Consider the following 12,459-nt stretch of genomic DNA (forward strand, 5'->3'; position numbering starts at 1 on the left):
ACGAGGTGCATCGGTGAATGATTTCATTCCCAAGAGCTAATGTTAAATGTGGTACACCTCATTCGATGCCGCGTTAGACTTGGTGAGGACAGCAGGTCGGGGAGCATGGGTGGCGAAGGTGGACATCAAGTCCACATACCGGCTGTTGCCTATACATCCGGTAAGTGTGCCATTACTGGGGTTTTCCTTCGAAGAGCAGTATTTCCTAGATCGCTGTTTACCGATGGGTTGTGCAGTATCATGTGCTTACTTCAAAGCCTTCAGCTCCTTTTTGCAATGGATCACTAAGCAACATATGCATTGCAACAGCATGCAGCATTACCTGGACTATTTTTCGTTTGTGGGGGCCAGTCAGTCCAATCAATGCCGGGAATCAGTTAGAAGGTTTTATGGAGATGGCAAGATGGTTAGGTGTGCCAATCGCGCCGGATAAAACGGAAGGGCCGTCCACGCAGTTGACCTTTTTAGGCATTGAGCTGGGCTCTAGCGCAATGGTGTTGAGATTACTGGGGGATAAAGTACAAAAGTTTTGGAAGTTAGTGCAAGATGTGAGGAGGTCGACCACGGTATCCTTGCGACGAATGCAGTCCTTGATCGGGTCACTAAATTTTGCCTGCCAGGTCATTCCAATGGGGAGGGCTTTCATTCGGAGGTTATCAGCGGCTACAGTGGGAATTCTTGAAAGGCATCATTTTATAAGGGTGATGCACAGGATTAAGGATGAATTAAGGGTCTGGGAGGTGTTCTTGGAGTCTTTTAATGGGTTCTATATGATCGAATCAGGATAGTGAGCTATTCTCTGATATAGCGGGGTCCACCGGTTTCTAAGTCTATTTTCAGGGACAGTGGTGTGCTGAGCCATGGCCGGAGGACTGGGTGTCGGAGGGTATTACCAAAAACATTACCTTTTTGGAGTTATTCCCCATTGTAGCAGCGTTAGTGATTTTGGGGGAAAAGCTAAGTAACAAGCGAGTGGTATTCTGGTGTGATAATCTAGGGGTGGTGCAAGTGATTAACTGATTGTCAGCAAAGTGCTTGAAGGTTTCTGCACTGTTACGGAAGTTAGTAGGTATGTGTTTGCAGAGGAATGTTAGCATTAAAGCTAGACATATCCCAGGAGTTCAAAATACGATCGCTGATGCCCTCCTCTCTCACTTCAAATGGAAAATCTTCAGAGCGTTGGCCCCGCAGGCGAAGTTGAAGGCAAAGCATTTTCCGGAGCACCTTTGGAGGCTAGGTCGGAAGAAGAATGAAGACAGATAAGGAGGTCTGTGGCCCCAGCCACTTGGGTGGCCTATGTGGCGGGAAGAGGAGTAGTGACTCATTTTCTACAGTCGGCAGGATGGAGAGGAGGGCCGGTTAGGGAGGAGCTGGTGATGCAATTTATACTGTGGACAAAGGGCAATGGTTATTCCTTGTCTTCGGTCAAATCACGTAGCGGGGTTTTCATTTTTCCAGAAGTTAAGAGGTTGAGGGAACCCGGCTGTAAGCTTCATCATTAAGAGGGTACTAGGGGGATGGCAGCGGGATCGCGGAAGTGAAGGTGACAAGAGGCGGCCCATCCAGTATCCAGACTTGATTCGCATTGCAGAACAGTTGGCCTTGGTATGTTGGTAGAGTTATGAAGTTTTGTTATTCAGGGTGGCGTTTTCATTGGCCTTCTTTGGGGCAACAAGGATTAGCAAGTTGGTGGCGAGTTCCAAGGCCAATGCGGCAGGCACCGGACTAATGGTCCATCAGTTGCGAATTCAGGAGGGCATGGTTATGGTTTATGTGCAAAAATCAAAGACTGATCAAAAGGGGAAGGGTCAAGTCATCAAGTTAATCCCGGCTGAGAATGCATTGGTGTGCCTGGTGCTGTCTATACACGATTATGCAAGGGCGCGCCACAAAGTGTCGGGCTCCTTCTTAGTACATGAAGATGGTGCTCCGCTAACCAGCTTTCAATTTACAAAAGTTTTGAAAACGGTAGTGGGCAGACTGGTTGGGAGGTGGAACGTTACATTTCTCATTCCTTTTGTATAGGGGCAGCGAGTACAGCAGCAGAAAGGGGCATGTCAGAAGCTGGGATCAAAGCTATTGGGAGATGAAAGTCCAAAGCCTTCACATCCTACGTTAGAAAATAAGCAACCGGGGGCAGGGGGGATGTGCGGGCCATATGGGTTATTAATTGGATTCTCTTCTCTTGCAGAGCTGAGGGGGGTCACTCCTTTATCCACTGGGCACAATGACGGGCATCGTGAAGACCTTACGGGGAGCATCTGCACCTGGAGCGATGGAATTGGAGGATTTTATGGTTTGGCAAATGGGGAATGAGATGGGCAGAGTTGCTATCCTTCCTGCATGAGCTGGTGGAAGTTCGGGGGTGCCAAAAATTATATTAATACATTTAGGAGGCAATGATATAGGGAGGGGCTGGTGTAGAGAATTGGTAGCATGTATGAGGAAGGACTTTGCGAGGGTCATGATTAAGTGGCCTAGAGTTAGGGTAGGATGGTCGGACATAATTGTTCGATTGAAATGCAGGGAAGAGCCCTTGTGGAGAGGGGTGTAAAGAAATTAAACAGACAAATAGGTAGGTGGGTAATGATGCAAGGGGAGTTTTGGCTCAGGCATGAGTGGGCGTGGGACATGGAGGAGGGGCTGTTTAGGGGAGATGGGGTGCACCTGTCGGAGGTGGACATGGATCTGTTCAACAATGCCTTGCAGGAAGGACTGGAAAAAGTGATTGTTGGACAATAAAGGACCGCAGTGGGGCAACAAGGATGACCCTGGTCGTTCTTGTTTGTGGTGGAAACCCGAGCCCAAGTTGTATTTGTCAATAATGCATTGTTAAAAGGGCCTGGGGGAGGGGGGGCATCTCGTGTAGTTGGGGGGGCTGCTACACAAGACAGCCAGAGAGCAGGGGGCTGAAGCTCAAGGCCACGGATTACCCTCGCTGAGACGAGGCGGAGTAAGAAAGGAAGGGGAGGGATTGTACGTGGTGGTAGAGGCACCAAAGAAGGAGGAGAAAGGGGGGGGGGGGCATTGTTATAATTGTTACAATCGTAAAATGTTGTTGTGTGGGCTCGGGTTATTTATTTATTTAAGAACTTTTCTATACCGGTATTCGTAGGTACATCATATTGGTTTACAGATAACAACGTATTACAGAGAACAGGGTTATGAAGAATAAACTGCGGCCTTTTGTAATGCCGTAAAGTGTAGGTTGTTTTATTGAGAGAGCGGGAAGAAAGAGCCAAGCGTATGTCTTGCCTCCCTAGGTTATATATTTCTTCTTACATCTCTGTTTTCCAGACAAAAGAAAAAAGTATTGCACCGATTTTAAAGCTCTTATCTCTTATTTGCATCCCTCCTTTTGCCAACATACATAAAATTGGCTTTTTGTTGGCTCTCTATTACTAAAGACAATGGGCCGATGCAATAAAGTCAGCACCCGCTTTCTTAGTGCACGCATGGTGCCATGCAATAAACAAATTAAGAGGTCGCTCTAGCAACCCCGCAGTTACCAGCGGTCTGCCGGTTATGAACACTGATGCCGATAAACTCGGCGTCGGCTTTCATAACTGCAGTCAGTTAGTTATGAAAAGCGACGCCGACTTTATCGGCAGCGGTTTTCATTACTGCAGCTGGGCAGTTATGAAAACAGAAGCCAAGCATATCGGCGTCGGTCTTCAAAGTGGCCGGCAGAGTTTTTTTTGTCTTTTTTTTTTTAACTTTAAAAAATGTACAGAAAAGCAGTTTTTTCTGCTTTTCTGTACTTTTTTCCAGTGCGCTCAGATATTAACGCCTGCTCCAGGCAGGCGTTAATATCTGAGCGATAAATGTGCGTCTGAGACAAACATTTATTTTTTTGCATTTGGAGTGAATGAGTAATAGCCTCATTCGCATGCATTTGCACGTTAAATAGGCACTAATCCCCCTATTGTATTAGGGAGTGGATTAGCACCTATTTAACTCGCATCCAAGAGTGGGTTAGTGCGCTCAGCTGAGCGCACTGTATTGCATCGGCCCCAATGCATGTTGACAGCTGGAAAAAAACAGTCTCTGCATATTCTTTATAAAGTATGTGGCATGGAACAGTTCCCCTAAGAGGAAAGGCTAAAGAGGTTATGGCTGCTCAGCTTGGAGATGAGACAAATGAGGAGGGATACGATAGATGTCTACAAAATCATAAAAGGACTTGAACTGGTAAATATGAAATGGTTATTTATTCTTTTTGATAATACTAGAACTAGGTGGCACTTCATGAAGTTAGCAATTAGCACTTTTAAAACAAATTAGAGAAAATTATTTTTCACTCAATGCACAATTAAGCTCTGAAATTGATTGCTAGTGGGTGTAGTTAAGGCAGTTAGTGTAGCTGGGTTTAAAAAAGGTTTGGATAAGTTCCTGGAGAAGTCCATAAATTGCTATTAATAAATAGGAGATAGCCACTGCTTGCTAACTGTTATGTCAAGCTGGTTAGTGCCTAGTATGAGGGCTTTAGCATGTTAGATGTGCATGTGGACTTTATTTTTTTGGATTCTAGTATTTCCCAGCATGTATTGGGTACATATTATTCACCTGAAGAATACGATATCCAGCTACAGGACTTTTTTTCTTTTTGCAAGCAGGCAAACTAATATTTTTATTTATTTATTTTATTTAGATTTATATTCTACTTCTTGCACTTTTTTTTCAGCGCTTCAAAGTGGATTACTGTATACAGAACTGTATGGCTTTACTTTCTTGCACAAAGTGCTGTTCCCTATAATCCCCTACAACTGCATGTATGTACTTTCACAGGAGCATTCCCTGATGATGCTCCAGGGTAAGATGGGTTATAAATAAAGTTTTGTGCAAGAAAGTTGCAGCGTACATTCCTGTATACATCATTTTGTCTCACTTCGGAAAACATAACTTGGATCTGGATGCTTTATTTGCTCAGATATATTTACAAGATAAAAGCATGAGCAGGTAGGAACTGAGTCTAGGTTTATTTACGACTCACTGCCTGTTTCTCCTGGGGAAACAGTGTCTGAACAATAAGACATTGTACCACAAGTTATGTTTTTCTGAACCTAAACAATGGCTTGATGAGGGAAAATTATTTCCTCTGCTAGATTATTTACCCATAACCTGCATCTGTTACTCTTCATTTATTTATTTGCACATATATACTGCTTATCACATCAAAGAATATGCTTCAAGTGAGGTAAAATACAGGGAGCTAAAACAGAATAGTAACTCAAATAAGCCGGAATACATATGCAAACAAGGGGAGGGGGATATTCCTGGGGTGCAGGGTGATTTTCCCCTCCTCCTCTCACCCAGGTTATCGGAAGTACAAGGACTCTTCCTTCCCTCACCTCAGAGTCCTGGCACTGGCCCAAAGCAGCAGTTTGTTAAAAAAAAAAAAAATTCAGTACATGGCCCAGGAACTATCCCACGCTGACAGGCCCAGCAGCACCCTGCCCCTCAGAAACATGCATGGGTTTTCTGTTACCATAGAAACATGTGCAAGGGGCGGGGTGCAGCTAGCTGTCGGTGCAGGATGGTTCTCAGGGCCCCATGCTGAATTTTTTTGAAATAACCATAGCAGGAACAGACCTGGATAGAATCAAGGCAGCGACAACCCTCCAACATCTATGAAAATTTTGCACCAGGGCAGTTTCCTTGTTACCTATGCCTAAATACAGGCTAGCCTGACACATGTTTCCTGAAATGACAAAAAAAACCCTAGAGTTTCAGGAACAGACCTGGATAGAATCAAGGCAGCGACAACCCGCCAACGTCTATGAAAATTTTGCACCAGGGCAGTTTCCTTGTTACCTATGCCTAAATACAGGCTAGCCTGACACATGTTTCCTGAAATTACAAAAAAAAACCCAGAGTTTCAGGGATGAGATATCATTTTTTCTCTGCAAATACTTTTTATCCATAATTCGCCTAGAGTTGGAGGATTGCTACTGAAAATCACTGTCAGTTCACATTTTTGTTCTAGTTTCAGAGAACTTACGGATAAGAAAACTTTAGCCACATTGAGGCAGGATGATTTTCAGATAATCAATTTACACATATAAATTGCTATTTGCCCACGTAAATGGTTCTGAAAATTGTTTTTCCCCAAGAAAACTTCCTGAAAGAGTTATTGAAATATCAGAACAGTGTATGTTAAACAGTAACATGCATAATAAAAACAATATCCTACTTTGGGAGACTTCTGTAGATCGGCTGAGCCTTGCACAGGTATAGTGAGAGAAGACGGCTTCCTTGCTAACGGTATGGGCATTTTTGGAGGTCGTGGTGGTGGATGTACAGCTTGGCTTTCATATCTTCGAACCATGTAATACTGTTCTTCACTAATCTCCTCCAAAATGGTCCTGGTTGATGATGATAGAGTTTTCTCAACAGGTTTACTGACCAACTGAACTGTCATATTTAAACGATGAACAGGAATTTCCCAACTGTCCTGAGGCTTCTTAAGAATGCTAACTAATAGATAAGAGTCTGTTATTTCCTCTTCAAGCTGCAAGCCTGGCACGGCCGCCAAGATGTCTTCTCCTATGGAAAGATCCCTGACGGAGACTTTGACATTGAAAGGTAAGTGTAACTTTTTACAAAGCTCTGAGAGATGGTACTGTTTCTTATCATGAACCACTTCCACAAAGCTACCTTCCACATGAAGAGGTAGGAGAACTTTCTCATATTTTTTGCCTTCGATTTTTTCACAGCCTAAGACTTCTATCATTTTCCTCCTACCCTCTTCTACGATTTCACTAGTCTCATATTGGTGAACCAAAAACTGGTCTCCAACATTCAAGGAAGTCAACTCCATGTCAGCTGATTTAAATGGTTTAGTTACAACAACATGCAGCTGTTCATCTTCACTCTTTGCAATCGCCAAGTCATAGGCAGTCGGAAACTTCCTAGGCCTTCTTTTCAACTTTCCTTTGTAACTGTATGGAATTAAGAAATGTCGCTTTGGGGAATCGCTTCTGATCTCAGATGCTAGAATTCTCAATGCCTGGTACTTCTTATGGATGATAATTTCTGTCCCAGGCTTTAACAAGAGGTGGGCTGCTTCTCGAGGCCCTTCTATGATTTCTGCAACCATGGGAAATTCTTTGCTGGTTCTTTCAAAGATATCATGTGTAGATAAAGGCTGCAGAAAGCAGTTCATATTATAATGTTCAGTTATATCTTTGACTTCAATATCAAGGTCAGACAGGATATGAACAATATCCTTTCGATCTGAAAAAAGTAAAACAAAAATTATTTTTACATGTTTTGGAAGTGCCCATATCCTGCCCAATCTACACTGCAAAATAGGCTTGAAAAATGGTTTCAAAGCAAGTTCAGCACATTTCCAATGTTATTCACTGAAAACCTGCTGTAAATCCTCGAGTCTGCCGTGCCACTCTGCTGGAAATACATAAAATCTCCACTGAGATCAATTGAGCTGCTATAGGATTCCTCCTGGCTATCTGTTCCTTTTCATTGGATGACAACGTGCATTATTCCAATCTAAATCTAAACCAATTCAGCATAATTCCATTAAAGATTATGAAAGAAATTGAACTGGTCATTTTTTCACTTACTAGGCCATAAGAATAAAGCTAAAACTTTTATTGGCAGACAAATATGAGGTCAATATTCAAAAGTATTTGTCTGGCTAAGTCCCATGAAGCTGCGGTAGGGCTTTAAACCATGTTAAATATCTTATATCACACAATATATGCTGTTTATCATGTGATATTTGTGATATTTTGCATAGTCCTGCTAGATTCCCTCCCCTATTACAATGACCTGCTTTGCATGTGATTTGCAAGAATGAATTTTGCAAATCGGATCATTAATAAGCAATTTGATGTTAATAACATGGCAGACCTAGAAAGTGGTTAGCCATGTTAATTATACTTCCTTGGAGAACATTAATCTAACATGGTAGCCTTGAGATCCTAACATGGATCCCGAAGCTCCCGCGATAGATTAAAAGGGCCATGCAAAAGTAAAAAATAAATTTCCTGGTTAAAAAAAAAAAGGGTGTGAGAGGGGAAAAGCTGATCCCCTGCTCACCTGGGGCCACTACTCAAGGTTGCCATGACCACCAAATGTAAAAAAGTATATCTAAGTGGATGTTGGAGTGTAGGGATTCATATTTCTGTTCTCTTATATTACCCAAACTCATGGTTCTCCAACTGGAGATCTTAAACACCCCCATTACTGCTGGTGAGACTCAAGTTACAATACAACAAAGCTTCACTGTATATGATCCCGTGTCCAGATTGGATACGGGAGAGAGTTCTATAAATTGCTGCAAGACCAAGTTAAATTGCCATTGCAAAATATTGGTGAAGTTGCATCAGTTCTCTTTTCATACAAATACAGTTCTCATCACTGTTTTGCCAAAAAAGGGGAAAGATCCCCTATAGCCTCAGTCGTACCGGCCTATTTCTTTGCTCAGTTTTGACAACAAATTATTGGCTAAGATTTTAGCAGATTCATTTTTAGCAGACCTTAACCCATCACATGATGGGGTGAAGTCAGGTCGGCCCCATTTTCAAAAATGGAGCTGACCAGACACGGGGCTAGAGGATGCCCCAGGCTCCATCACAGGATCTCTTTCAAACTGACCAGGTTAGGGGGTGTAGGAGGCAGGGTGTGGAGGGTTCAGTGGGGTGGGAGGTAGGGTTCAAATTAGAAAACAATGACCTTTTTGACCATTTTGGGGATGGGGAGGGGAAGTCCCTAAATGCACCATCAATTTGGTTTTACCATAGCGGGTGGGGGAGGCAGGAAAGGGGTTGGAAGGGCCAATCATACCTTATATTTTTAAGGAAAGGGGTGGGGGACATACTTGATAGATTATTGAATGAGTCAGAGAGTTGGGGGACCATCATCACACGTCTACTTATCTTTGTTTTGTTTTTTTTTACAGTTGTGGTAGTTGGGGCTGCCTCAAATGGTTGCCCTAGAGTGAACAAGGGTTCAGCTTTCACCCCCTCACACCTTTTATCTTTTTTTTTTTTTTTTTGTGGTCAGCCCTTTAAGACAATGGCAGCCCCAAAAGGTTGGGCCAACATTGCACCTAAAGGGCCAATATCGCATTGTTTTGCCATGAAACAAAACAATGAGGCGATAGAGCTGCAATGTTTTTTCATGGGAGAGGTCCACTATTGTGGTGCTGTCCTGGTCCTGTAATAGTGAGACCCCTCCGATGAAAAAATATTACAGCTTAGTGCATCTAGGCCTTAGTTAGACAAATCTGATGTTTAAATATATCCCCCCATTGAGTTTCCAAGTTTTAACTAGATATGTCATTATCCAGTTAAAACTTAGCCAGATACAATAAAAAGGCAGACCAGGGATTTTCAGTGGTGGAGAAAAGTTATCCAGCTAATTTAGTTGATATTCAATCAGCAGTATCTGGCTAAATTAATGGAATAATTCTAAAACTGCCCAAAATTATCCAAGCTGCATGTAGCCAGATATCTTGCCATATAATCAACCATATTCAAAATATAGCTGGTGATGTGGGTTGCAAATTGAAAACTTAAAAAAGAAAACTCTTCAGGGACTTCAGACCAAATCCCCAATTCCCCAGACCCTCACACAGGAAAAAATGTTTTAAAAGCGTAGGGGTAGTGCTCAAACCTTCTCTCACACCCCCATCCCCAATCCACCAAATTTTAAAAGAAAGCAGTGGGCACTAACACCCTGAGACTTCCCCCATGTCACCAGTTTTATGATGAAAATCACAATCCCCTCCTGCTTCCCCACCCACCCAGAACCTCCATTCTACCCTTCCCACCCTGCCAGATTTCCCTTCCCTCAAACCCCAATTGGGAATGTGGTATTATATGCTGTCCTGTATAGTATTGAAAGAAATGTCCTCTTATAGTATGCAGGTCCAGTGCAAGGTTATTAAGTGCCCTAGACAAACCTTACACCCTGGCACACTCACTTCCCCCAACACCCCCATGGTTCTCTCTGCACACAATTATATTTCTGCATTTATACAAAGATTTTACATGAAAAAAGACATTCAAAATGCAGTCTTCTGAAGTAAAAATAGCACTTACAACATGTGTATTTTATTTACATGAACTGCTGTGGAATCAACTAGAAAACCTTGCAAAAAAAGCAAAATAGATCCTTGGAACACATGTTGCATTATACAGGGTAAATGCCAGTGACCCTAAAAAGGATGTGCATCATGAGATCTACTGCTATGCCTACAGTCTGAGTAAAAAGTACAGGCCTAGAGCAATGCAGAGTTTTGCATCCTATGTGATGATTTTGACAACTTTGTATGAGACTGTTTTCTATCTAGAGGAGAAAAGACTGAGTTTGTTTATTCATTTCAGAGCATTGTCATTTCTTTCTAAATGAGAGGAGAACCTTGCACCAAAACTGAGAACATATCCTTGGTAAAACTTTGTATCCAGCCTGAGATCAGCTATGAAATGGGTATGGGTAATGCTCTAACACATGTTTTGCTGATGGACTCTAATGAGAGCATGAGAATATTCCTATGCATCGGGACCCAGATGACAATTTGCATCCCACCAATCTGTGTCTATAGGAGGTAGCAATATCCAATCCAGATCAATGTTGGAATCTTATGGAATTGAATATTCAATGAAGTTTGACTCTGAGAAAAGGATTCTGAGTTATCCAGGTTGTGGCTTTCCTCATTGATAACCCAAAAGCTTGTTTTGAGAGCCTTGTTGCTAGAACTGACTGTGCAGATCACTATAACTGTGATTTGTAAGATAAGACTGAGTTCTTACTCAGCACAGTTGTTCAGTAATATGATTGCAACTGTTTTGCTGATTATTCCTTTGAAGAACTTTTGTCCAATTAGTGAATCTTCTCCTTTTTTTGCTGTCGTATCTCATGGAGACGTCTGTGAAACTTTTTGGGGTTTATCTGTCATCCACATTAAGGGCTTCAATTGATTCAGCCTGTAGTGTCAAGGCAAATCCCTGGACTTGTGCAGTACCATTGAGGATGAGAACACTGTCTTAATTACCTTTCAGCTGGGCTAATTTAGTTTATAAATTGTGTAATTCTTAAGTTCAAAGTTAAATTTAAAGATAATGCTTTCAAGTTCTGATTATCTCTTACTATACTGCCTTGTGCTTTGAAATTGAAACTGTAATAAACTAAACACAACCAAAGAAAGAAAAGAAATAATTGTTCCATTTTAAACTTTTTTACTTATGCTGCTAATAAATTAATTGGCTATCTCACAAAAGTGTTTGTATATGAGCCCTAAAACTAATGAATTCATATCATAAAGTTACCAGATTAAATTCTGTTAATCAAATGTAAGATAGCCCTAATTGTAGGAAATATTTGGGGAATATTTTATTGTGTGTTGAGTGTAGGATGGCACTAGGAAAGCCATGAGTAAACTGAATTACAATCTCAATACAGTAAACATCCCATACCAAAACAGCATTAATTGCCAGCACAGTAACAACCTACCTATGAAAAGGCAATACTGCAAATATTACACCAGGCCTTAAAACACCAATAAACCTCTTATTAGACCCCTACACAGAAACTACATACTAGCAGAATTCCTCACTTCAGTCACACCTGCAGATTACAGACAGGCACTCACCAAATACAGATTAAGGAGACTATAAAGTATAAATAGAAATGTGCAGGCAAAAACTGAACTAAAACTACAACAAGCCAGATTGTATGCAGTGCAACAATGGAAAAACAGAAACATCATGAGTTCTCATAAAACATCAAACAATGAAATCAAGAAATATAAAACATCAATCATAATAGCAAAAAAACTAAGAAAAAGAATAAATATTTCAAAACCCAATAATTGATAATGCATACTTTTTTTTAAATTTCCAAACACCAAAACATTATTTCAAAACAGCAGACACATCAAATAACATCCAATAATTAAAGCTAATAAAGGTTTTAAAGAATCCCCCACAGTTATACAAATAACAGAGAGAACCATAACTGATTTAATGAGCCATTCACAGTCTCACTGTACTGGTCATGTGTACATAACATATACATAGCTCGATGTTTACAGTTTGACAAAAGCATATGCTAAGTCTACTGGCAAAATCAATCACATTCATCCTAATGAGACATTTATCCCTGACTCCAGTGTCCAAATCCCCTTTCCCTACAGTACTTGCCGACTCTTGTTCTTGCCTTAACCATCTGTAACTTGGAATGCCTTTTACACTCTCCTCAGGCTTTTGATACCATTCTTCCTTCATCTCAGACCTCAAGGTACACCTTAGAGGGTTTTATGGCTACTCTTCTTGCTGTGTTGCTCAGCTCTTACTGTTACAATAGCACTACTGTGGCTTCAACTGCTCCAAGCAAGAATTGGTATCGTAGGATGCATCTCTGCTGCTCCTGCTCTCTAAGGGGTTCCCTTCCATATTCCCCTTCCCCTATGGTACTTGCTGATTCTTGTTCTTA

At 41.6% G+C, this 12,459-nt stretch overlaps 1 protein-coding gene across 1 annotated transcript in view; it reads right to left on the reverse strand.

The window, feature by feature from the left end:
• THEMIS (thymocyte selection associated) overlaps positions 1-12,459 on the reverse strand; it is a 176,129-nt gene that overhangs the window by 80,046 nt on the left and 83,624 nt on the right. Inside the window, exon 4 of the mRNA XM_029594540.1 lies at positions 6,194-7,236. Coding sequence (XP_029450400.1) covers positions 6,194-7,236 — 1,043 coding nt within the window. The remainder of the gene's footprint in view (positions 1-6,193; positions 7,237-12,459) is intronic.

Source organism: Rhinatrema bivittatum, chromosome 3 (genome assembly GCF_901001135.1).
Source record: "Rhinatrema bivittatum chromosome 3, aRhiBiv1.1, whole genome shotgun sequence".
Taxonomy (NCBI): Eukaryota; Metazoa; Chordata; class Amphibia; order Gymnophiona; family Rhinatrematidae; genus Rhinatrema; species Rhinatrema bivittatum.